General features: G+C 45.8%; 1 protein-coding gene across 2 annotated transcripts; it reads left to right on the forward strand.

The window, feature by feature from the left end:
- Positions 1-97: 97 nt before the first annotated feature.
- HIF3A (hypoxia inducible factor 3 subunit alpha) lies at positions 98-24,839 on the forward strand. 2 transcript variants are annotated; one of them, XM_030217935.1, is made up of 15 exons: positions 98-176; positions 3,692-3,899; positions 5,561-5,706; positions 6,038-6,122; positions 6,302-6,414; positions 8,389-8,600; positions 9,003-9,109; positions 9,294-9,426; positions 15,709-15,890; positions 16,690-16,937; positions 17,877-17,969; positions 18,595-18,971; positions 19,124-19,235; positions 19,952-20,048; positions 20,215-24,839. In XM_030217935.1, exons 2-15 carry the CDS (start codon positions 3,851-3,853, stop codon positions 20,364-20,366), a joined length of 2,106 nt encoding a protein of 701 aa, XP_030073795.1. In that variant the 5' UTR covers positions 98-176; positions 3,692-3,850; the 3' UTR covers positions 20,367-24,839. The 2 variants fall into 2 exon arrangements, with proteins under 2 accessions (XP_030073795.1, XP_030073794.1); XM_030217934.1 differs by having other exon boundaries at positions 100-176; positions 3,709-3,899.
- The last annotated feature ends 1,815 nt before the right edge of the window (positions 24,840-26,654 follow it).

Raw genomic sequence — 26,654 nt, forward strand, 5'->3', positions numbered from 1 at the left:
AAGAATGAGAGAGAGAGGGGAGGGATGAGGGAGGAGCACAGATGGGAGGAACCTAGAATAGGAGCAGATAGGGAAGTGCTGGCTTCATTCAGAGTTACTCATGGTCTGGATTATGCACGATTTTCCTGCCTAGGAATGAGGGATAGACTGCTCTGGAGGCGCAGGCGACTAAGGAGGTAAAGCGGGTCAGGGGGTGCTGTGCGACGGCCAGCCATGTGGCTATTAGAGCTGAAATAGTGTCCAGAAGGGATAGCTCGTGTCTGTCTTAAACGTGTTTCTGAAATCCCAAGGCAGATGTCAGTCAGCACCAACCTGAACTGGGGCATTATAATTCTGGATGTTTAAACGCTTTGGATTAGAGTTAAGTAGAAAGACTAGAATTCTGCCTGATACTCCTGCTTATTGACTGAAGCAGTTTTAATGTTAATTGCAGAGAAAAAAATAGCCTGGATTTTTATTGGTAATGGCTTTCTTTTAATTTTTTCATATCAAGTTCATTTTGCATTTGGTTGTGTCAGGTACACAGGAGAGTGATTTTTTTTGTTTCTGATTTCTCACCTCATCTGGGAAAAGGAAATCCCCTAGTGATGATGGAATAATTCAGATATGATTTGAGTCTGTGGAGAGAAGGAGAGAGAGAGGGTGCTGATGAGGGCTACTGTTGACTGGCTGTCGTATGTCGCTTCTTTTCCTCAAGATCTGTTTTCTCCTTTATCTTAGATCCACATTTTAACCCCTCCCAATGCCTGTAGCTCTCTATATCTGATTTCTTGAGAGATGTGTGCTTATACTCAATATGTAGGCATGCCTATGGTGTTGGGGGGGGGGGGGGAGTCAGCAGCTTATGTGTTCACTGGTATATGTGTGATGCATGTGCAGATCTGGGTGCCTTGCTCTGTAGAGCTGCTTTGGCATACTGACCAATAGACTGACCTCCCTGAGGAATTCTTGACTGTGGGCTTAGGAACTTTGCTCCTTGCCATGTATCCCAAACTTTAAAATCAATTTAAAAAAATAAGAGGGATGAGAGAAAGTGTGAAAGAAGACCCTTATGCACAGAGATGCCAGCATTTTCTTTTAGCTAGGGATCTGGTGGGGATGGGGGGGTTGTATTCCCCATTGTGGGATCTCTGATCTCTCAGAGAGCCAGAGCAGACCTTACAGCTCTGGAAATCAAGCCAATACAAGTACAGACATCTCCGACATATCTGGCATCTTGTTGATCCTTTTTATAAGAAGAAACATTTGTTCCGTCTTGTAAAAACAAAACTTTTCACAAGCATCTATTTGTGGTTACAAAACTGGTTCCCTCTCTCCCTTGTAGTTTTTTGCAGCGGTAATCCCTGGAAGTGGAGCTGTGGCTGCACACAGCTAAATTAATATTTTCCCTTTTGCATTCATGAGAAAAGGAGACATTCTTCCATCTCCCCACTGTGATCCTGGTTACAGACTTAACTACTTCTAATATAACCCTGGTCATTGTGCATAAGAGGAATTTGGAAGTTTTGGTCATAGGCTGTGGTTTCTATTGGGGGTGGGGAGTTAGAACAGCCTTTTGGAAAGTTTAAAGGCCACCTTTTAGGCACTTGTCCTCAGCACAAAGTGCCAGTCACTGTGTCTGTTTGCATGCATGCATCAGAGGCTCTCTGTGTGGACACCTTCAGCTGAAACTTGATAGAAAATCCTCCTGCTGAGGTTCCAGCTTTTCTGCCAAATCTCATATTCATCCAGGGAGAGCTCTCTTCTATCCCCCAATATTTGTACCAGGAGAGAGCAGCCATGCCTGAATTTGTGGGAACAGTAATACACCTTCATTCCATGCTCCAGCCCTGCGCTTTTTCGATTTATTTAATTGTAAAAGTTTTAAACAAAATCCAGCTTAGTTTTTGATCTAAACTTGTAGCCCGGTTTTTGGTCTAAACTTGTAGCCCTATTGAAAGTAAATGCCAAATCTTCATTGTGCATGGGGATGGCACCAGTTGGCAAACGGAAATACTCGTCAGCACAGAGTAACCTAGGTGCTTTGTACTGTTTGTGTGCAGTCTCTTGAGATCACTAGGAGGAAAGCTGCTCAGCTGTTCAACTACTGGGCGTTATTTGGAACACAAAAGAAAACTGTCTGGACTAAAAAATATAAAGAAATAGGAGCTCTCCCCATTGCAAATCTTTAAAAAGCCCACTAGGTGTCACTGTTTCTTAACTGTGTGATATATACCTGTGCAATACTAACACCAATTTTGTTGCGTAAGTTAATATCTTATGAATATTACTGCATACCTGCTTGCGTCAAGCAATATAATAAGACACTGCTAATGGCAAGGGTTAATAAAGTACCTATATGTAAAATATGAAAGTGGTTTATAAACATATAAGGCCGGGTACTGAAAAGAACTTACTCATATAGCCATCACTGCTGTATGGATAAGTACCCTCCCTGTCCATTCATTTTTAGCAGCACTCTATGGACAGTGCTGCTGAAAATCAGAGGTATGTTTCAGACCTGTTCATATCCAGGGGAAGATCACTCACCAAGGTGGAGGAACAAATAACACTACGAAATGGTGAACAGGAGCAAAGGAGTAGTGTAACCAACAGGACACGAGGGAGACAGAGATAATTAAACACACATTTTTTTAGGCTGCACTTGGAACAAGATTGGAGCTTTTTTAAAGACTATCGTATCTCACCTGCTCTGTATATGTTTTTTACATAATACATGGACATTTTTTGAACTACTGAGGCAGGCACTATTGCCGAAACGTGGTGCCGTGTGGAGTCCTTTTATGAATAAAGCTTGTGTTTAATAATCTCTGTCTCCCTCGTGTTCTTTTGGAAGTGTCCTATTGGTTACACTACTCCATTGCTCCTGTCAGACCTGTTTATGCCTTTTTTATGCGTCATGTGTGGTTTTGTAGTTCCTACTTTTTTGTAGAGAAATCAGAACTACAACTCCCAGCATGAACTTGGATAAATCTGGGACTGGATCAGCCTCTGTAGATTACTTCGTGTGAGGTAGCAACCGTAGTTTTCTCTTAGTAAGGCAGTTCTATATATATTTCGTTCTTAGAATCAGGATTCGGGGTGGTGGGAAATTGGGGAAAAGTCCAACCTGCAGACGTTGCAGGTCCCACAGTTATTTGTAACAATTGTGGTTCTTCTAAGAAGCTGAGCGGGCAGAGGCCTGAGCAAAACAGAGGCTGTTCCTAGGGCTGGTATTTCCTGTTCACCTTCAGCCTGAGGCTGGCTTACATTGGGTAACAGAAGCCAGGGATGGGCTACAGATGCAGGGTCTATCAATTCCTGTCTTCTAATACAAAGATCTGCTTTACACAGAGGGGCTATGTTGGCTTTGTGAATGGTACACACTTGTCCAAGCAGTTTTAACTCTCTCATAGGGAAAACATCTTCTGATCATATTTATTTATTTATTACATTTGTACCCCCGGCAGGCTCAATGCGGCTTACATAGTAAAAAAAACATTAAAAAGGACATGTAAGAAGAATATTTTAAACTGTGATAGAACATAGTGGCAACAGTGCCCAATAATATATGAATTGGAATATGGGGAGGTAGACAAGGATAGGATAGGATATTACAAATGGTTCCGATTTTAACTAAACATCTTTAGACTCTGATAACCTGGAACATTTTAACTGGGCCTCCTGCTTTTTCCATTTTCTTTAATCGAAGGATTGTCACTTCTGCAGGTCCACGATAGAAATCCGGAAAGAGAAGTCACGAGACGCAGCCAGAAGCCGTCGCAGCAAGGAGACAGAAGTGTTCTACCAGCTTGCACACACTCTGCCTTTTGGCCGGGGGATCAGCACCCATCTGGACAAAGCCTCCATCATGAGGTTGACACTCAGCTATTTACAGATGCAGAAATTGCTCTCATCAGGTGAGGGGAGGGGCATTGGCTGCCCTTGACAACATGTGCTTAACTTCAGGCAGGGGCTGTATGTGGGAAGGAAGGCTAGAGAGGAGGAAGGAGGCTGACATAGCTAATTGCAAGGGGTTGTATGAGTGAAGCTGTAATGCAGAAATCCCTCTTAGCGTTCAGTGTTGGTGTTTATGTGTGGAGGGAGTGTTTATTACAGTAACCTTGGCCTTCAGAACATGCTTGTAGCATGTAAGCTATGTGCTTGAACATTAGAAGATAAGAACTGATTTGCTGGATCAGACCAAGGGACCATGGAGGTCAATACCCTCTCTTCCACAGCAGTCAGTCTGGGTCACTTGGAAGTACCTGGGAGATTCTAATAAGAAAATTCAATTCATGTTTCTTACGCTCAGAAGTAAGGGGTGGAGACACCCCCAGTCTGTTTATGGCTCCGTCCTTCAGAATTTTATTTATTTAATTTATTTATTGGGATTCATTAACCACCTTTAAGAAGCTATTCACCCAAGGCAGTGCTTGTCCAAATCTACTACTACTACTACTATTTAGCATTTCTATAGCGCTACAAGGCATACGCAGCGCTGCACAAACATAGAAGAAAGACAGTCCCTGCTCAAAGAGCTTACAATCTAATAGACAAAAAATAAATAAAGTAAGCAAATCAAATCAATTAATGTGAACTATAATCTAATCTTATAGTTGAAGCCAGCAAATGGAAATACAGTTTCATAAATACAACCAAGTAGGAATTCAGTTCATAAATTATATATACAGCAACGTTGATCAGCAACAAATTCCACAGCTTATTTAGGATGTGTTGAATGAAAAAAATATTTTCTCTAGTATATTTTAACAATGCTACCTATTTGTTTCATGGAGCACATCTTAGTACAATTTGAAAGGGTAAACAACCATTCTCTATTTACCTATACCATAAGCAGTGGAATGGGGTGGGCAACAAGGGCCATGCCCCTCCCCCCAATATTTTGCCCAAAACACTAACATCAATTAGAGTGTTTGGGGGGAGGGGACCGGAGATTGGTTTGTTCAACTTCTCTAACCAAAATGTTGACCAGAATTGTACACAATATTCAAGGTGTGGTCATACCAGGGACCTTTACAGAGGCATAATGACATTCTCAGTTCTGTTCTTCATCTTTTTCCAAATAATCCCTACTATTCCATTTGTTTTTTTAACTACTGCTGCACGCAGCTAAGAATTTCAGGGTACTGTCCACAATGACTTTGTCTGGGTGGTGACTCCTAATGTGTACTCAGCATTGCATATTTACAGTTCAGATTATTTTTCTCTATGTTCAACACTCATATATTTGACTATTTTTATTCTAGGCAATTTTAAAACCCATAGTTATCTAATATCTTAAAAGATCCCAATTAAAAAAATTAAAACTTATCTGCTGTTAGTTCCCTAGTCTCAGTTGAATTGTGTTCTGTGTAAAATATGAACAATGCCTGACACATGCTATTCTAGAGGGTACCCCTCCTCACTCTGACAGGATCTTGGGACCCACACCTTCTAAGAGCACACACTGGCAGACCTTTCTGTCCTCTGTTTCTCTCTACCCCTCCCTCTTTCATTGTCTGTTTTTCTCTAGTTTTGGGGAGAGACTTTTCTTACCACTCCTTCTTCCCCCCAACAGGGAACTGGAGCAAGAAGTCAGAGACAGACCGACAAATGGACAGTTTCTACCTGCGGGCTCTGGATGGCTTTCTGATGGTGCTAAATGATGATGGGGACATGATCTACCTCTCTGAGAATGTCAACAAGCATTTGGGGCTGACTCAGGTAAGAGGAGAGATGGAAAGAGAGGTGTAATAGTATGGGAAGGTACTCATCTTTACTCTGCCACTCTTGGTGCTGGCTCAAGAGGTTGTGGTGTTCTGAGTCAACTTTTGTTTTTGTGCATCTTTCCCCTTTTCAAGGTAAGCCAGTGACATCAGAGGGAGGGGATTTTGACACCCATTACCTTAGGTGCCCTGAACCAGTGCCTCGCCTGGTTTAATGCTTAAGCTGGCCCTGAACACTCCCTCTTCTGTGATCCTGCCAAGTCACTTGATATCTGTTGACTTTTAATCTCGCAAGGTTGGCACTTACCTACATCTGCTTTTTCCTGCAGTTGGAACTCATTGGACAGAATATTTATGATTTCATTCACCCTCGGGATCAGGAGGAGCTCCAGGATATGCTAAGCCTTCGGCATGGTAAATATTACAGCTGCACTATTTTCCTATACCTTAATCACCCTTTCCCTCAGCTGTACCTGTGTACTGCCACATCCCCTGTATCCCCTCCTTGGGTATCCTGATTTCTTTCCAGGTGAAGCATGGTGTTCAGGCCTATGGTTACTATAAGTTCACACACCTCTTTTCTTGACACATAGGCCTTTCTAAGAAGGAGGATGTGATCCAGACCGAGCGCAGCATTTCACTGAGGATGAAAAGCACCCTGACCAACAGAGGGCGTACTGTCAATCTAAAGTCTGCCACTTGGAAGGTAAGCCTGGTCGGAGGTGGGAAAGTATGACTTGAGTTTTCAAAAGAGGGTAAGAATTGAGTTTACATAAGGTCATCTCTTAGACCAGGAGTTCCCAAATCTGTCATAGGTTATCCATAATTAATATGCATGAGATAAATTTGAATAAAGTGGAGGTAGACCATGAACCTTGATCTCAACCATTAGCTGAGCCCATCCTTGAGCCTTGTTCTTGATCCTGATTCTTCCACTTATATGAAAAACTTAGAAATAAACCTGAGCGACATCACAGAAAAGGAAATCGAACATGCAATACCAACTCAATAACAAAGCTGCTGGACTAGACCACATCTCAGCTGAGCTGTTGAAACACGGTGGTGATGACATTGTGAAACAACTAGCATCATTGTTAAACATCTGCTGGAAAAGACTGGAGACATGGAGAGATCATTAGACTGCCAAAAAAAGGAGACATCACTGAATGCAATAACTAGAGGAACATTATGCTTTTATCACTCCCAGGGAAAGTTTTTGGCATGATACATACTCTGTCGCCTGAGAGACGCAGTTGATGAAATTCTGTGAGAGGAACAGGCTGAATTCTCTAAAGGACAATCATGTATCGAACAAATCTTCACATGGTGTAAAATCATTGATCAAAGTATAGAATTCTGAACACCATTGTCAATGCATTTTGTTCATTTCCAGAAGGCATTTAACAGTGTCCACCAAGAATCAATGTGGAAATTTGTAAGGATATACGGCATCCCATCTAATAAATATCTTCAAAAATATGAATGATGGATCCCAATGCTGCATTAGAACAGATGTCATTACACACGACTTTGATGTCAAATTGGGGGTATGGCAAGGCTGTGTCCTCTTACCTTTCCTGTTCCTCCTGGTGATAGACTATGTCATTCGTGAAACAAACACATCAAACAATGGTGTCCAATGGCACGGACTGGATCGACTTACAGATGTGGATTTTACTGATACAACTTTATTGGGGGAGAGAGAGTTTACAAATCTTAACAACTAGATTAAAAGAGACTGCTGGAAAAGTAGGATTGATAATAAATAGTGAAAAAAAAACAAGATTATGCAGTTTAGAACTAGTAGCCACAGACAAATAATTATTGGGAAGACACCATTTGAGGATATAGAACGATTTTCCTATCTGCAGTATATTGTCAAACAATGGTGACATCAAGGCAGATGCGTACTGTAGAATTGGAAAAATGGCAGCAGCATTTTGTCAACTGCGCTCAATATAGTCAGCAAAATCGATCAGTATCAAAACAAAATTGTACCACTCCATTGTTTTGCCAACTGCATTGTATGCCAGTGAAACCTGGGAAGGTATCAACCAAGACAGGAAAGAAACTGAATGTATTTCACCAGCGATGCCTGTGAAAAATCTTAGATGTGACTTATCGAGATCACATCACAAATAATGAGATACTGAGGAAAAGCAATTCCAGAAGATTTCAGGATTATGTTACTGAATGCAGACTCTGGTGGACAGGACACATTTTACATATGTAAGACCATTGTCATCCCAAGGTGGCACTAAAATGAACACCAGCTAGTGGATCAAGAAGACCGATACTGACCTGGAAAAGCACACTCAAGAGGGATCTATGCAATGGAGGCAGAAGATGGAAGCCATTGTGGCCAATTGAGATAGATGGAGAAAGCTTGTTGCCCAAAGTTCAGATGTTGCATGAAAGCTCAGAGAGAGAGAGAGAGAGAGAATGGACGTAGTTTATGCAGTCTGTCTCATGCATATTCATTGAGGATACACTGAAAATCCAATTGACTGAGAGTCTTCCAAGACAGGTTTGGGAATCACTATCTTAGGTTACATTCAATGGCTGCTCCCTACCCCATCCCCATCCCAGTCCTCCAAGAGTGTGGTGGCAGGGGGGGCGGGGAGGGAGGAGTCTTCCCCTACCCTTTTCTTTCTGATGTCTTTTCTTCTTCCCCATACAGGTATTGAATTGCTCAGGGCATCTAAAATCCTATGAAGGCCAGAAGCAGACAGAGGATAGTTCAGATTCAGAGTACGTGGATCCCCCATTCCGATGCCTGATCTTGCTGTGTGAGGGAATCCTTCACCCCTCCAGCATTGAGTTCCCCCTGGACAGCTATACTTTCTTGAGCCGTCACAGTATGGACATGAGGTTCACCTACTGTGATGACAGGTGAGATGCAGGCTAGGGTATGCACCAGATGCATGTCAGGGTTACCATATAGTTGTAGGTCAGAGGGAAATTCTGGAGCACTGCTGCAGTGGAGAGAGTGGCGTTCAGCTATTTGGATTGCTTGATTACCTGGCATTCCCCTGGATGTAAATGTACTATGGGGGGTAAGGAATGAAAATAGCAATGGGACCACAACACATTTAAGAAAATATAACTCACAAGGTTTTTCCTGAAATAATGAGGGAGAAGAAGGAGGCTCAGCTATGCTTCGGGTGGGGGGAGTGAACAAATAAAGAAGAGGGCGGATAATCAACATTCATCTGTGGGCTAGTTTCTGGGACCTTAATCTATCAATAACAAGAACCCCCTCTCTCTTTCATTCTCCCTCCTGGGTGCGCACAGGATAGCGGAGCTGGCAGGATATGCACCAGAGGAGCTGATTGGCTGCACAGTTTATGAGTACATCCACGCTCTGGATACAGATTCTGTGAGCAAGAACATGCATACTTGTAAGTCACTGGCAAGGCCCAGGCCCATTCTGAATGTTGTCTGTCTCTCTCTTGGGAGACTCATGCCCCTGTTGAGTGATGTGTTGTTAGTGAATCAGGCCCCTGGGTCCTTATAGTGGTCTCTGTGTCTGTCTGTTCTAAACCTGAGCTTTCAGCATCTCATACTGGCCTCTTTCTTGTGCAGTGCTCAGCAAGGGGCAGGCCATCACAGCACATTACCGCTTCCTTGCTAAGAATGGTGGCTACTTCTGGATGCAGACACAGGCAACAGCCATCTCCGATGAGAAGAGCGTGATGTGTGTGCATGCGGTGCTCAGGTTTGTACTCCAGATCTGTTGGGAGCAAGGGGAGAGCATGGCGAATATTTTGAGCAGATCTTCTTAAACCAGTGCTTCCTCTACGACCCTCCAGACCGGTCAAGACGCGTGGGTTATGTCCTCCTACCAGCAGAGGGAGACTGAGAAACACTGAGCTTTTGAATACTGTATATATAACCTGTGCAGTACATCCACTAGCCAGTATTTTCTCAGTCTCAGCAGAGGTAGATGGACAGCCTGTGCAGTCTTCAATAGTCTGGTGAGGTAGCTGGATTATACGGTTAAGGGATTTATTCTCTGATTGCCAAATTTAATGTGTTTTCACTATTCCCTGTACGTGGTTTAAAAAAAAAAAAAAAAAAGTAAGTGCTTCGGGGCCCTGGGTCCAGTGGGGCCCAGTTTTTCCCCCCTGGGGTGTCACACCTGTGTTCAGGTCCCTCCCCCTGTGCTGCTCTCCTTGGAGACCCTGGCAGCTTTGTGCCTCGGCTGCTTTTCTAATATTGTAGCCTTGAGAGCCCCTCACTTCTCAGCTGCCAAAATTTGGGTGATGTCTCTTTAAGAGCTATCTGAAGCTGTTTCTGCATAGGAACGGACGGCAGGTCCGTTCCCTGTTTGTAGCGAGTGAGAGCAGTGCGAGTGCTTGTGCTGGGGAAGCGGTGAGTGAAAAGTTTCTTTTGGCGCCGTTTTGCACAGCGTGTGGGGAGCTTCGGGGTCATGGCAGGCAAACTCCTTCGCTGTCGCGCGTGCTCGCGCCGAGGAGTAGAAGCTCCGGGAGGTCAGTGCCGGTTGTGCGGCGAACCGAAGCAGGCCTCGCCGATGGCGGCACCCCCGGTATTGAGCGCGGAGGTCCCGGCGAGTTCGGGGGTGTTGGGGGCGGCAGGAGCGTCGGCAGGGACGGTTTCGGCGAATTTAGTTTTGGCGGGAACGGCCGCCATTTTGGATTCCGCGCGTCCCGCGGAATCAGCTGTTTTTGGCCCTGCTGCTCCCGGATCGGCTCCAAAAGGGGGGCCTGAGGGTACAGGAGGCGTTGGTTTTCCGCCGGATTTTGTTTGGACCCTCTATCAAGCCTGGAAGGCGGGACCCACTCCTTTAGGGGAGGGGCCTAGTTCGGCAGTGTCTAAGAGGCCTCGTTTTGAGTGGGACGACGAGGAGGGATTCTCTCCTGTAGGCTCTGAAGGTGCTTTTAGTGATGTAGGGGACCCTGAGGGGTTTGAGGGTCCTCAGGATCCGGAGTTGGTGGTTCCTGGGGAGGACCCCTCCGTAGTGCGGATTTTTCACAGGGAGGAGCTTGCGGAGCTCATTGAGCAGGTCTCTTCAACCCTTAAGTTTGAGCAGCCAGAAGCGGCTTTGGGGGAGGCTAGACAGGTGGACCCCTTGGTTAAGGGGATTCAGAGGCAGGCTAGGTCTTTTCCCATGAATAAGGACATCCGGGATATGGTGTTTCAAGAGTGGCATTCGCCGGATTCTCCCTGTAAAGTGTCTAAAGCAATGTCTAGACTGTACCCGCTCCCACAGGAGGATAGAGATTCCTTTAAGGCACCCACAGTAGATGCGGTGGTGACAGCAGTTACAAAAGCCACGGCTATTCCGGTGGACGGGGGGACTGCTCTCCGGGATCCCCAGGATAGGAGGCTTGAGTCATTCCTCAAGCGGAGTTTCGATTTGTCGGCCCTGGCCCTGCAGGCCTCGGTTTGTGGGGGGCTGGTTGCGCGGGCGTGTTTCCGATGGGCCGAGAAGCTGCTTGATGATTCAGTGGAGGTTGGGACCTCCGGTGTGCAGGAATTAGCCAAATTGGAAATGGGATCGTCCTTTTTGTCGGACGCGCTGTATGATTTGCTCCGTGCCTCGGCCAAGAATATGGCTATGCTGGTGGGGGCACGTAGAGCACTGTGGTTGCGAGGTTGGGTCGCAGATGCGGCTTCCAAAGCCAAGCTTTGTTCGCTTCCTTTTAAGGGGTCCATGCTTTTTGGTGAGGATTTGGATAAGTTGGTGCGCGGGCTCAGTGATACCAAGGCCCCTCGCCTTCCGGATTTTCGTCCTAAGGCGGCTTTCAGGGGTACTTCCTCCCGAGGTCGGTTTAAGGAGGCTCGCCGGTATAGGCCCGGGAGGACTAGTGGTCCCTTTAGAGGTCGGTTCTTTCAGCGCACTCAGTCCTTTCGGGGCAATCGGCGCGGAGGGCGTGATTTTCCCGCAGGAGGACAGGCGTCGGGGCGTAATTCGCAATGAAGGTGTGCGGGCCCAGGCTCTGGTTCGGGTAGGGGCTCGGCTGAGTCTGTTTTACCAGGACTGGGTCCAAGTCACTGCGGATCAATGGGTTCTCGAGGTGGTGCGAGACGGATACGCTCTGGAGTTCGACGGCCCGCCTCCCGAAAGGTTTCTGGAGTCTCCTTGTCATTCGAGGCTCAAGCGGGCAGCGGTGCGGGACACTCTGGCTCGTTTGATCAGTCTGGGGGCGGTGGTCCCTGTTCCCCCCGCTCAGCGCCGCTTGGGCTGCTATTCAATCTATTTTGTGGTCCCGAAGAAGGAGGATGCCTTTCGGCCTATACTAGATCTGAAGGCGGTCAATGCAGCTCTCAGAGTCCCCTCTTTTCGCATGGAGACATTGAGGTCGGTCATTGTCGCGGTGCAGGAAGGGGAGTTTCTCACGTCTTTGGATTTGACGGAGGCTTATTTGCACATCCCCATTCGGGCCGCTCATCAGCGATTTCTGCGCTTTGCGGTTTTAGGAAAGCATTTTCAGTTTTGTGCTCTGCCTTTCGGATTAGCAACGGCTCCTCGGACATTTTCCAAGATCATGGTTGTAGTGGCGGCGGCCTTGCGGAAGCAGGGTATTCTGGTGCACCCGTACCTGGACGATTGGTTGATTCGGGCCAAGTCCCAGTCGGAGAGCGAGATGTCTACTGCTCGGGTGGTGCAGTTTCTTCAGTCTCTGGGCTGGGTAGTGAACTTCGCCAAGAGTCACCTGGTGCCGTCGCAGTCGCTGGAGTATCTGGGAGTTCGTTTCGATACCAGAACCGGTCGAGTCTTCCTGCCGGGCCCTCGGATTTGCAAGTTGCAGGGTCAGATTCGTCTGTTCCTGTCGGAGGCGGCTCCGACGGCCCGGGAGTATCTACAAGTCCTAGGGTGGATGGCGGCCACCATAGAGGTAGTTCCGTGGGCCCGGGCGCACATGCGGCAGTTGCAGTCAGCTCTTCTCAGTCGGTGGTCACCCCTGTCGCAGGAGTTGGACGTACGTCTTCAGTTGCCGGTAAGTCCACGCCTCAGTCTCCGGTGGTGGCTAAACCCAGGAAATCTGGACACGGGAATGCCGTTGGAGGCTCCACAGTGGGTGGTCCTCGTCACAGACGCCAGTCTTCAGGGCTGGGGGGCCCATTGTCTCGGTCAGGTAGCTCAAGGTCGTTGGTCCCAGGTAGAAGCTCAGTGGTCCATCAATCGTTTGGAAACTCGGGCCATTCGACTGGCGCTTCTGGCGTTTCAGAGTGTGCTGTTGCGGAAAGCAGTCCGGGTGTTCTGCGACAACGCCACCGCCGTGGCTTATGTCAACCGTCAGGGGGGCACAAAGAGTCAGGCGGTCGCGGAGGAGGCGGCGCTGTTGTGTCAGTGGGCGGAGGTTCATCTTCTAGCGCTCTCCGCGGCACATGTGGCTGGAGTAGACAACGTGGAGGCAGATTACCTAAGCAGGCATGCTCTAGACCCAGGAGAATGGGCGCTTCATCGGGCGGTGTTCAATCGCATTGTGTCGGTCTGGGGACTTCCCGTGATGGATCTCATGGCAACAGCCCGCAATACTCACGTTCAGAGGTTTTTCAGTCGACGGAGGGATCCGCGAGCGGAAGGCATAGACGCGCTCCTGATGGTTTGGCCGCAGGAGTTGCTGTATGTGTTTCCTCCATGGCCGTTGGTCGGTCGAGTGGTTCAGCGCATTGCTCGGCATCACGGTCAAGTGATTTTGGTAGCCCCGAATTGGCCGCGTCGGCCGTGGTACGGAGATCTGGTTCGGTTGGCAGTAGCGGACCCTCTGCCGTTGTCAGAGTCAGTGGTGTTGTGTCAGGGACCGATAGTTATGCCGGATCCGGCTCGGTTCTCGCTTACGGCCTGGCTCTTGAGAGGCACAGGTTAAGGAAGAAAGGTTTTTCGCCCAGAGTTATCGAGACGATGTTGAGTTCGCGTAGGCAGTCCACTTCGTTGGCGTATGTCCGGGTCTGGAGAGTATTTGAGCATTGGTGTGCGGGTAGACAAATTCTTCCCTTTCGAGCGTCGGTGACAGATGTCTTGGAGTTTTTGCAGGATGGTATGGACAGGGGTCTGGCCTTGTCTTCTTTGAAGGTACAGGTGGCAGCTTTGTCGTGTTTTCGTGGAAAGATCCAGGGGAAGTCGTTAGCTTCTAGTCCGGATGTGGTTCGATTTTTGAAGGGTGTTAAGTTACTGCGGCCGCCCCGGCGGCGGATGGTGCCTCCGTGGGATTTGAATCTCGTACTGGATGCTTTGGTGAGGCCGCCGTTTGAGCCCTTGGTTTCTGTTTCGGATAAGGATCTGTCCCTAAAGACTGTGTTCTTGGTGGCTATTACTTCAGCCCGGCGGGTGTCAGAACTTCAGGCTTTGTCTTGTAGAGAACCCTTTTTGTCCTTTTCCAAGGAGAAGGTTTCGTTGCGCCCGGTGCCGTCCTTTGTGCCCAAGGTGGTTTCAGAGTTCCATGTGAATCAAGTTATTTCCTTGCCAGTCTTGGGTGATTCTGCGGGGGATGCGGAACAGCGTCGACTGGCCAAGTTAGATGTGCGAAGAGTCTTGCGCTGTTATATCTCCAGAACTCGGCACTATAGACTGTCTGATCGCTTGTTCGTTCTCCATGGTGGTGCAAGAAAGGGTGCGGCAGCTTCCAAAGCTACAATAGCTAGGTGGTTGAAAGAGTCAATTGCGTCGGCGTATTTGCTGAAGGGCCGCGTGGTCCCTAAGGAATTTTCGGCTCATTCTACCAGGGGAATGGCGACCTCCTGGGCGGAGAGTAGTATGATTCCGCCGTTAGATATTTGTCGAGCGGCGGTTTGGTCGTCATTGCATTCGTTTGTTAAGCATTACAGGATTGATGTGCATGCCAAGGACGAGGCAGGCTTTGGGGCTGCAGTGTTGACCTCTGGCCTTCGTGGTTCCCGCCCTTAGGATGTTTACTGCTTTGGTACTTCCCACGCGTCTTGACCGGTCTGGAGGGTCGTAGAGGAAGGTGAAATTAGATCTTACCTGCTAATTTTCTTTCCTCTAGACCCTCCAGACCGGTCAAGGCCCGCCCTGTCTGTACTTTAGGCCAGGAGGTTTTGTTTGGTCTGGTCTCTTTGTTGTTCTATCTTGGCAGCTGTTGAGTGTGGTTTCTATGTTTCAGACTTTTGTTGGTCTGAGTCTGGTTAGGTGTGACCGTGTTTGAGAGTCCACCTGTGGAAGCACACACAATAAAAAGGGCACAATGAAAGATATGAAGAAAGTGTCCGGTTGGCAGTGACCACGTACAGGGTTGTTAGTTGTAGTTGCTGTTTTGGTTTCTCTGCTTTGTCAGGGTTATACTGGCTAGTGGATGTACTGCACAGGTTATATATACAGTATTCAAAAGCTCAGTGTTTCTCAGTCTCCCTCTGCTGGTAGGAGGACATAACCCACGCGTCTTGACCGGTCTGGAGGGTCTAGAGGAAAGAAAATTAGCAGGTAAGATCTAATTTCACCTTTGGACCTAGTAGCTAGTCAGATTCTTAGGATATCTGTATTGAATATGCATGAGATAAATTTGCATATGCTGTTTCTCTATTAGAGTGCTTCTCAACTCAGTCCTCGGGACACACCCAGCCAATCAGGTTTTCAGGATATCCAGAGTGAGCATGCATGAAATAAATTTGCATGCACTTCCTCCTTAATATGCATATCTGTCTCATGCATGTTCATTGTGGATATCATGAAAAGTCGACTGGCTGGGTGTTTGGGTTGAAGACCACTGCTCTAGTGCATGCACATTTATCTTTTACACATTCTTTGTGGATTCCCTAAAACTTGACTGGTATGAAAAGTCCTAGTTTTGAGATTACTTGTTCACTTAATCTCTCTTTTCCACTTTGGGAAATATTTCTGGATAGAAACAAATGTAAACTCTGCTCCCTCTAGTGGAGCTCCACCCCTTTCCATGCAACCCTGCCCCTATTTGTTCCATTTTTACAGCAAAGCCCCACCCCCAGCATTAGTTTACATGATCAGTCCCCCTTCATTCTGACCTAATTTTCTTTGACTTTCTCCCTTCCCCCACAGTCAGATTGAGGAGGCTGATGTGGTTTTGTCCCTGGAGCAGACGGATCAGAGATCCCAGCATCCCGTTCCTGAGATGGCCTCTGGCTGCGACACAGTAAAAGAAAACCCCACAGAGTTGATCTCTTCAGATTTGGCACCAGCAACCAGCGAGATAATTCTTTCCCTCAATATAAGTGAATCAGGTATGGAAAAAGTAGGGAGAGGGGAAAGATCAGGATTCTCTCACGGGTAGGGGAAGGGCATAGAAAGGACCTAGGATTCTTTTGGGGGTTGGAGAGATGGGGGGGTTTACCCTCCATTTGAGGTTCAGCATACTTCTGGGTTTTCATAGGACTTTGCAAGTGAGAACGACCATTTCAGCCTATGACAAGAATAATCACCTTGGCAAACTAGCCTGGTGCATGCTGGTACATTGAGTGTGGCTGCATCACACAGATAAATGTTTTTGGCACATATATTGGGATGACATCTGCAGTTGTGTGTATATACAATGCTATATGAACAGTCCTGAGTAGAGGAGTGGCCTAATGGTTAGTGTAGTGGATTGTAGATCTGGGGATCTGGGTTCGATTCCCACTGCTGCCTGATGGTCGGCAGTGGGTTGAGATCCTGGGGACCCAGGTTCAATTCCCTCTGCAGCTCTGAGTGACCCTGAGCAAGTCACTTAAACCCTCAGTTGCCTAAGGTACAACAGTAGTACAATGTACTACTTAGATTGTGAGCTCACTAGGGACAGACCCAGTATGAAACTGTAAAATGCTTGAATGAATGAATATATATACCAGCCTCTACGTACCACTTTGCAGATTGTGTATACTTTCTGTGTGGGTGCTGTTCTGTAGATAGTAGATAGATGGTCACTGTGTGATCCGCAGTGTGGGATATGTATACCTGCTTCTGCTTATACATGCACTATGCCATGGTTTCTGTGTACTACTACCTGGTCCACATGCTAATGTCTCGAATGTGTCCTCGCTACAGGACTCCAGGACTCCAAGCTGCTGGCTTTCCTGCGCCCTGCAGACATGAGTGATGAAGAAATGCAGTCAGATCCACGGCGCTTTTGCAGCCCAGATCTTCAGAAGCTGTTGGGCCCCATCTTTGATGGCCCCAAAGAGAAAGCTGAACTTCAAGTGGCGGAGCCCATGAGCCCACAGCCGTGCCCATCTCCAGAGTCACTGGAGCAGACAGACCAAGTTGCCATGGAGACTGCAGACACTGCTGCCCTGGTAACTCCCTCGACTTTCCTGACCACATGTGCGTGAATGGCTAAAGCGCTGCATATGTCTAGTAGCGCTATAGAAATGATAAGTAGTAGTAAAGGGTATAGTACCAAGTTCTGGAGGAGGTGGTTCTGTTTGTTTTGGGTTGCATGCCTGGGATAGAGCAGATGGGAGAGTTTGAAAATGTTTCCAGGGATGAAATTAGGGAGTGCCGGGCTCCTAGACCCTGATGCAGTTATCTCTTTCCCATTCCAGAACAGTCATCATTTTTCTCCCCAACCCCTACACATAATCATCTCATTTCCAATCCCCCCACCACACAATAATCTTCAAATTTCCCCTTCAGTCTAGGCAATCATCTTCTCCTTTCTCTTACCCCCTCCCCACCTGCACAGTCATTATGTCTCTCCCACCTTGCCCCCGCCACACAATCATTTGTATTCTAGATACCTTCCAGCCCCCCATCGCACCTCACCTCCTGTAGTGAAAAGCAGCACTTCTTACCTACCGCTGCTGCCTCCTCTGCCAGCTTCTTCTGCTTGGAGGAAGGGATTACATTTGACTGCAGGTTCTGCTGCTGGTCTGTTGCACACCAGCTTTTTTTCAAAGTAGCTGAAAATTGATAACATGCCATGCTAAGGGTGGCCATTCCAATTGTCCTTCCCTCAAAATGGGATGCATCCCTGGACTACAAGGATGAGTGATAGTATGTTAGGGGTAGCATCCCTGGGATACAGGAGGTGAGGCAAGTGAGTTTCTGGGGAAGAACCTCTGGGATTCTGGTGAGCAGGGGTTGTAGTGGGTGGAGCCCTTGGGGAGAACGAGTAAGGTTGTGGGGAGGTCACAGGATTCAGAAAGTGCTTGAATGTAGGTATGTGACCCCTGGTTCTTTTGGCTAGTACCAGTCTGCTTCCTCTGACTTCATTCTATCCTTTTTCCATGCAGGCGACTCTTCCAAACCAACCACCCTCAGACATGGACAGTGTGCAGAGATTCTTTGCTCCCAGTAAAGACATGCCGGCCAAGGAGACTCTACAGGTAAATGCAAACTGTCATCTCATCCTGGCAATGACCATACCCAGATGAGAGCTTATGCCACTCTCATCTAAGAACCTAATAATAAAATTGATTGCCCTCAGTTTCATTATTCCATTTATATTTTGAAAGGCTGATGGACACACTTTCATCATATATTAGGATATGTACAAAGAAAATATTTTTACAACAGGCAAGCTCTTAAATTTAGAGAACTTTTTTTTCCTAAATAAAACTAAAAAGTGAAGCTAAGGTAGCTTCTGATGTGATGAAGGGAGCTTCACCCTGAGTGCTTTGTTTTTCTATTTGTGTATTCCCCTCCTTTCACATTGCGTTTGTCATTTGGGATTTTGTTTATTTCATTATTTTTGGTTCCCAGAAGGGGAGGAATGAGGACAGCTTTTGTGTATGATAGCTCCCCAATGAAAGCCAAATGTCAAGATGCAATGAATCCCTGGTAAAGGGGGGGGTGGGGGGGGTGGGGGCGGCGGGATAGCTGTGCATGGCAACTCCCCGATGAAGACCAGGCAAGGTGGGGAGGGGAGAGTCTTTTGAGATGACTGCTTGATGAAAGCTGAATAGGAATGAGAAGAGGTGTAGCTCACAGGTCACCTTATAATCCCTGCAGGACCTGGAATCTCTGGATCTGGAGATGCTAGCTCCGTACATCTCTATGGAAGATGACTTTCAGCTTGCATCCTCTGAGCACCACCTGAGCTGTGTAGAATGCAGCAAACCCCAGGTCAATCTGCTGTCTACCCCCTTGCTGCAATTATCACCAACCTCTACCCAGCGTCGCCGCTCCAGCAGCTTCAGCGGTCTTTCCTTAAGGGCATCTGCCACATCTGAAAGCCTTCCCCACTGGGGCAGCGAGACCTGCCTCTCCCCACAAGGACCAGAAGAAGTGGAACATCCAGGAGCCAGAGTTTTTAGAGGGACAGTGATGCTGCATGCGAGGAGAGAGATGGAAACACAATCGCAGATTTGCCTACAGCGCAGGAAGAGGTGAGGGGAAATTTGTGTGTGTGTGAGGGAGAAGTGTCTTGGATAATGACTCTGTTTGAGGGAGAAGTGTATGACTGAAGATGAGGTGTCTGGTATATGAAGAGTCTACAGAGGAATCTCTAGAAATCACTAATTTTCTTTTGTAACCTCAGAGTGTTGGAAAGAGCAGAAGATGAAGAAGATGATGATGCCTCTGATCCAGAGCCTTCCAAACGACCCCGTCCTGCTGACCAGGACCCCTTTGTAATGCCCTCTCTCCGCTTGGTATGTATTCAAAGGCAGTACTGGTTTTATCTGAGTAGAGCTGGGGTAGGTGCAGGCCAGTATTGTATTCAGAAAGACTCCGAATTCCAAGATTTCCTTTTACCAAATTTCAGGTGTATTATTGTGCATTTGAAAAATTGAAATCATACTGTGGAACTGGAGCTTAGATGAAGTTATATACAGTCTCTGGTCAAGGCATAGTTTCTTTTAGGGTGATGCTTTAGGAGGTCTGTCCTCTATTTTTTTAAAGATATTCTCTGAGCCTTCCTGAAACAAGAATAGGATGCATGATATGCTTTTTTTTTTTCACTCTGACCAGACATAAAATAAAATTCACAAATAGACAAAACTTAGATTTTAAAAAGTGGGGTGCAGAGAATGTATTAATTCCCTTCCCCCTGCTTCTTCCCTCCTCATTGTCAACTTATCTTGTTTCCTCCATTCCTCTCCACTTCTCTTTCCTTTCCCTTCCTCCATGTTCTTTTCCATCTTTCCCTTCTTTTCATTAGGTATCTATCTCCCTCTTCATTCCCCCCTTTGAACGCTTACCATGATCATTTCTCCCTACCAGAGTTCTTTCTATTCTGCCTCCCCCTTCCATTCCTGAGATCTTCTCTACTTCTCCCTACCCTACCCTGTCCTGTATTCTGTGGATGCATAAGTCTTTTGCATGGTTTCCTGTGCAGTCTCTGGTTCTAAGGCACAGTCTCTTACAGGGATTCCTGGCTAATACAGAAACATTTGCAGAGAGAAATGATGAAGGAGACACCATGGTGCATGACAGGCTGTCTGTGCCAGAGGAGTCCCCCAGAGGTGAGTCCTGATTTGATTCATATGATAAAAGAACAATGAGGGTCCATGTAGGCTGAATGGGGTCAGGGGTTACAGAGTAGATGGATTCAATGAGCTTTTTATGCAGCTTGACAGAGGTCAGAGGGGTGATGAGGTGAGTAACCAAGGTTGGTAATTTTTCTTTAAGGTCCCACAAGTGAGATGCTCGCATTTGTGACAGAAGATCCCTCGCTGTGTGAGCTGGCACTGTACAAGAATGAGGATGAGCAGCTTCCACAGAGTACCGTGCACTTTCTGCCAGCAGAGGAGCTTCTGCGGGAGCTGAAACAGGCCACCTGAGCAGCACAAATAGCCAGTGACACAGTACAGTATAATACCTCATTCACTCCACTGCAAGGACACCTCAGAACTCAAGGTCTGCTCGGAGTGGGCCTTCACCTCTTAATCCAGGGGGACCTCAGCCGCTCACCTCTGATTCTGGGAGAGCGAGGACTTCATTTTCACCTCTACCTCTGATTCAAGGAGGGGCCTCAGTCTCACCAGCCTCTTCATCCAGGAAGGGACCCCTGCCTTCACATCCAGGGACCGATCCTCAACTTCATGCCACCTGCATATCAGTTATCGGCCTGACTTTCACCTTGCCTTCAGATCCAGGGATGATCTTAGCTACCTCCTTATTAAAAGGAGCCTCCGGCCCTGGCTGCTGAACAGCCTTTGTACTCAGGAACTCTACCTCTCCATCCCTCACATCCACCTCCCTGCCACTGTTTCTCTACCCTCCTGGGGAATGGGGAGAATCTTCATGTCAAACCTCAGGGTGTGTGTATGGGCCTCCTCTAATCCTATTCAAGGAGGAGTATTGACACTGTACAGAATTAGAAATTTGAAACTGTTCTTCAGTAAATGGAAGTTTCCTTTAACTTTTGGACTGTTGAGAATGAAGGCATTATGAGGAAGTGAATGGAAGGGAGGCTGACTTCTCTCTCCCCCTTTCCTCGGATGTGTCAAGGGGTTGTTACTAGTCTCCCCTCTTGTCTTGGGGTAACAGCTGAACACATCCCCTCGGACTCTGTACCTCTGCATGTCTGACTCCTGATACCTGGACAGTGCTATAAATTTCAGTCGGCACACTTGGGTTTGGTGGTCTGTTCTTAATGCAGTAGAAGGGAGGGGAGTGGCAACACAGATTTATTGTTACCACAAAACAGTCCACATTCAGAGAGGACCATTCTAAACAGTTTTTTTTTCCTGTCTTCCTTATTTTATGAAGTAGATTATGTTGGTGCAATACACATTTCTCTCTCTGGATTTTTTTATAAAGTGTTTTATAAGAAACTCAGAGGCTCCAGATTCCAATAATCATTTCTCTGTTGAATGTTTGGACTCAGGCTTTCCAATAAGGAAGCCTTATATATAGTCCACTAAAAGACATTTAAAATAACCCCCAACAGGAACACCTTGAGACTAGATAAAGATGTACAAGACAAAATTATTCACAATTGGCTAAAAGAAGCGGGAGGGAAAACTTCATGTACAGGGTCCCTATGATCGTGGTGGTCCATATGAAGTTGAATTTAGAAATTTTCCCTTTTGGCTATGCTCTTTAAAAAGGAAAAAAAAAATTCCAAATGAATCAGTGAGGATGACTCTACCTTAATCCAGCAAAATTGTTCACAGACATGTTTGATCTAATGGAAGGGATTAAGAAACACAATTTCTGTCTTAATAGCCGCAGAAAGCTACCCCTACAGGTGCAGTGCAGGGATTAGCACCCTGCTGGTGTCTATAACGAGAGCAGTATTTATAAACTGCTCAAAAGCACTTGAAATCCATGTATCTTGCCCTCGGCTTCACAGGATTGAAAGGGTAAGTGGAAGGGAAGGGACCGGAAGACCCCAGCAAAACCCCCTAAAGTTTCCTCTATGGATTGGGAAAGGGGAGGAAGAAGTGAACTCTGTATTTATTTAAATCTTCCACCTTTCCAGAAACCAAAAATACTTGTATTTTCTTTTTATAATAATTATTATTATTGTTACAGAATTCTCTTTCTGGTGGTTTATTTTATTTTTATATTTCACTCAGACTCAGTAGCTTAAGGTGAGTTATGTTCAGGTACAGTACGTATTTTCCCGGCCCCAAGGGGATTACAGTTTGAGTTTGTACTTGCGTTTTGGGGTTACTGTCTCTCTTTTGTTGGTCACAAGTTGAGATGTATTTGTGGGCAGGCAGGGGAAGAGATAGAGGGGCATTAATAAGACTGGTCATTTATAAAGAGGAGCAATTGTAGATCTGGGAGATTCTGCATTTTGGAAGGAGGGGTTTGGCTTATGAAAGGAGGGGGGTGTATTCCCAGAGATTAAATCTTTATGTGAAGTTTAAAGGTTCGTGTTGGTGTGAAATTAAACCTTATGAGCTATTCCCCTCATCTCTTGCAGCATGTGTGACATAATTGGCGGAAATTACACTTGTGTAAAGATATGAGTACTGATTTGCCCTGACTTAACTATTAATGTAGTTTTCTTTTCTTTCTTTCTTTTTTTATTGTGGCTACCTGTTTTCCTTCTGCTGCTTTGTACACCCAGCTCAGCTGGAGTCTACCCAGTATTGGAGCTCCAGACCTGGCCAAGCTCCCTCTGGAAACCACTGCCAGCCAGTAGCTGTGGCCATGAGTGGCATCTGGGATGCAAGAAGAACCCAAATTATTTCCTATTCAGTACCCCCCCCCCCCCCAATCAGTTAACTAGCACAGCAAATGGCTAGTACTGGATACAGAGACCAGTTGGCTGTTTCTCCAGCAGTAAATTCAGGAGGCACAGGATAGAATAAACCTTGACTCCTCATGACTGCATTTTCCTTTTACCCAGCTTCTGTGTTTTAAGCTTTTCATGGGGGGAGGGGGTTCCAGACAGTATTGACCTAGGATGTGCAAATAGGTTGAAGGAAATAACCAGGCTGGCTGTATCACAGAAGTTTTCATGGAGCTGGGAAGCTGGTGCAAGAATTCAAGTGCCTTCAAATGCAGCCAGGTAAAAGTGCTTCCAGCAAGAGATGTCACTAGGAGAAAACAGGAGATGACAATTGCAGTAATGAAACTTCAGGTTGCATGGCTAAAGGTCACAGCTCTGGAAGGCTATAGACAAGATAAAGGCAATCCAGAGCAGACCTCTGGACATAGCTCAGGATCTGACTAAAAAATCCCAAGAGACCAGACATGAGGATCCAAATAATTATACTGGAGGGGAGGGGAAAGAAGGTAGGATGTGCATTCTGATATCTCAAAAGTATAAAGAATGTACAAATAGCAACCCTGTTACAGAGGAAAAGAAAGTTCTAGAATGAGAGATCATGGGCTTAGATTAGAAGAGTTATTAGGAAATGTTTCTTTAAAGAGATGGGGTGGAAGCATGGAACAAACTCCTAGGGGATGTAATGGAGGCAACACCAGTTAATAGAATTTGGTAAAGCCTAGCACGGAGATAATTACTTTATGAAGTGAAGTTGGAGTCTGCAGTATAGAAGAGGAAAACTGGCAGATCAGATGGGCTTGTTGGCCCTTTATCTGCTGTCATGTTTTTTTTTCTCTCTCTCTTTGTGCAACAGTAAGCTTAGATCCTGCAGTGCCCTAGGAAAGTCTGTTCTACAAAGTGAAGTATCCCTTAAGCTTGAGGCTTATATTGATGTCCAGTCTGGGAGTGCTTCAACCTGGCTGCATGATAAGCACTATGAATTCTGAGCTTTCTTTAAAACAGTACATGCTCAAAGGAAACTGATCCTTAAACTTGAAGGTTAAACTGAAAATACCTCTTTGAGTCTTCAGGATGAGATTCACTCAGTGTAAAAGTCCCTGATCTGCCCATGTATCGTAACCTAAGTACTTAATAAGAGGTTGGCATTTTTTTTCTTATGTTTGGTTTTCAAATGTAGCTCGACCATTTTTTATTTTCTTCTTTCTTTTAACCATCAAAAAGGCAGCTGTTCAGCCGCAAATTGCAACACGCACAGGAGGACCTGAAATGGAAATCCATTGTAGCAAATAATCAAGAATGTTTATGACCAATGCTGGTGATAACACTGTACAGTTCAATTTAGCAGTGTGGTTTCCATGGACCTGGTACAATGTCTCTCTCTTTTCAGTCTGGATGCTAGATTCTATAGCCTGTCTCCCTCCCAGCAGTATATGGAAATGCAGAAAAAGGCTCATGGATCTTTTTGAGCTTGCAATGTATTGTTAGTTTAGAGGCAAGAAATCAAATTCGCTTCAAAAATAACTGAGTGCAGGAATGAAGACAAACGGGTCAATATTCAGCTGAGGCAGTGAGCGTGGTTTTTATTTTAAATGGTGGCTGTAGCTGTCATCACTAGGCGAAATGCTCTGGCTCTGCCCTGGCACTATCTGGATAGTGCTGGAAAAATCTGAGGTAATTTTCAACAGCATTATCCTTATAGTGACACGGAAATGTCATGGTTAAGGGACTTACACATTTAGCAGCAGTTGCTAAACATCTTAGTTCTTTTGAATATTGACCCAAAAGTGTATTGTGGTTTGAGAACTCCCAGAGATGGTTGCTGCAGAGCTCAGTATAACAGCAGCAGGTCTGTATGCACAGGGCTCAGGAGTCCAGCAGCAGACCTGTAGTGCCACTGAAAATCTTGGCTCAAGAATGAAATGGGAAGATACATTGTGCCAGGGAACTAATGTCTGTTTGTTTTTCATACCTGTATACTTTTTTTTATTATTATTTCAGTGTAATTTAGTGTGTGAAAAACACTGACTCCTTGAGTTCATCAAATAAATGATGTGTCTAGAAATGATTTGCTTCCCAAGTCTTTGCTTTCCATGGAAATGAAGAGCATCTTGAAGTGTTTATGTATAAAGAAAGGCCCCAATAATGGGCTTGGTTGTGACAGTAATATCCTGGAGGTGTGGTCCCTGGTTTCCTGTGCAGTATCAGAAATGTGCTCCTGACCTAGACCATCTGCCCCAGAGACGCTGCTGCTTGTACCATTCTTTTCTCTCTCTCTCTCTCTCTCTCTCTCTCTCTTTCAACTATTTTTATGAACTTTTTGACAAATAAAAGTACAAAATCTGCATGGCATATATAGTTCTTTACACACCATAACAACTGACATTTCTATTCACCTGATATAGCCCTCTTCCCCCGCATTCTCACCTTCTAAACTAGCAACTAAGCTTATTTAAATTTCACACTTTTTTTCACATATTGATAGCTATACTTGCCCAGTGAGTTAGAGAGTCCAAGTTAGACCCCAAATAAGTACAAAAGCATCACCATACTGGGACAGACCTTAGGTCCATCAAGCCCAGTATCCTGTTGCCAACAGTGGCCAATGCAAGTCACGAGTACCTGGCAAGATCCCAAAAGAGTAAAACAAGATTTTATTTCTGTTTATCCCAGAAATAAGCAGTGGATTGTTCCAAGACCACCTTAATAATGGTTTATGGACTTTCTCTTTGGAACTTGTCCAAACCTTTTAAAACCTGCTATGCTAACTGATTTTACCATATTCTCTGGCAGTGAATTCCAAAGTTTAATTCCATGTCCATTTAATGGAGGACTAGCCTAATGGTTAGCTGAGTGGCTTGAGAACTATGAGAACCAGGTTCAGTACCCACTGCAGCAAGTCACTTAAACCTCCATTGTCCCATGTACAAATAAGTACCTATATATAATATGTAAACTGCTTGATTGTAATCACAGAGAGGTGGTGTATCAAATGCCATCCCCTTTTTCCAATTTGTTTTAAATTTACTACTTAGTTTCATTGCATGTCCCCTAGGCCTTGTATATTTGGAGAGAGTAAACAAGCAATTCATGTCTACCAATTTCACTCCACTCAGGATTTTTTTATCTTCTGCCCTCAGCTGTAACTTCTCCAAGCTGAAAAACCCTAGCCTGTTTAGCCTTTCTTTATAGGAAATTTGTCCCATCCCCTTTATCATTTGGTGCCCTTCTCTGTATCATATCTAATTTGATTTGTGCAGTTTTGCTGCCATCTTCTCTATCATCATTAGTCATAGAGGGCCAAGTGCCATTCCGTAAACCTGGGTGGCTGAGTGTCTCTCCAACACATCACAATATATATTTTGAAGCATAGAAACATAGAATCATGACGGCAGATAAAGGCCAGATGGCCCATTCAGTCTGCCCTTCCTCAGTAACCACTAGCTCCTTTTCCTAAGGGATCCTACGTGCCTGCCCATGCTTTCTTAAATTCTGAGCCAAAGAAAAACCACACAAAGTGTGGAGGTGCACTTGATCCCCACGAAACAATAGGAGAAAACAAAGGAGGGGTGGGGGAAAATAGGCGCTATCCAAACAATGGGGGAGACGTATATTTTAATAACACAATGATATTTATTGCAAATGGTTGACTCGACACAGCCGTGTTTCGGTGCCATAGCGCCTTCTTCAGGAGTCTTCCAAAGGTATATTCAGTGTTTGGTGGTTAACACACTGGGAGATAAAGCACTAAGGAATACACAATTCCTTCTCTTCAACGAGCAAAAGGAGGTGCAGCAAATCACTGGAGTAGTAACACATCCAACAAGTCAGAATTATTATTTATTAGAATTTATTTACTGCCTTTATGAAGTAATTTACCCAA

This window comes from Microcaecilia unicolor, chromosome 11 (genome assembly GCF_901765095.1).
Source record: "Microcaecilia unicolor chromosome 11, aMicUni1.1, whole genome shotgun sequence".
NCBI lineage: Eukaryota > Metazoa > Chordata > Amphibia > Gymnophiona > Siphonopidae > Microcaecilia > Microcaecilia unicolor.

Excerpts from the sequence above, each read along its gene's own strand:
- HIF3A (XM_030217934.1), top strand. The coding sequence starts at position 136 with ATGAGGGATAGACTGCTCTGGAGGCGCAGGCGACTAAGGAG. Across the intron at positions 6,415-8,388 it reads TAAAGTCTGCCACTTGGAAG|GTATTGAATTGCTCAGGGCA; the intron begins GTAAGCCTGGTC and ends TTCCCCATACAG. Across the intron at positions 9,110-9,293 it reads GAGCAAGAACATGCATACTT|TGCTCAGCAAGGGGCAGGCC; the intron begins GTAAGTCACTGG and ends TTTCTTGTGCAG.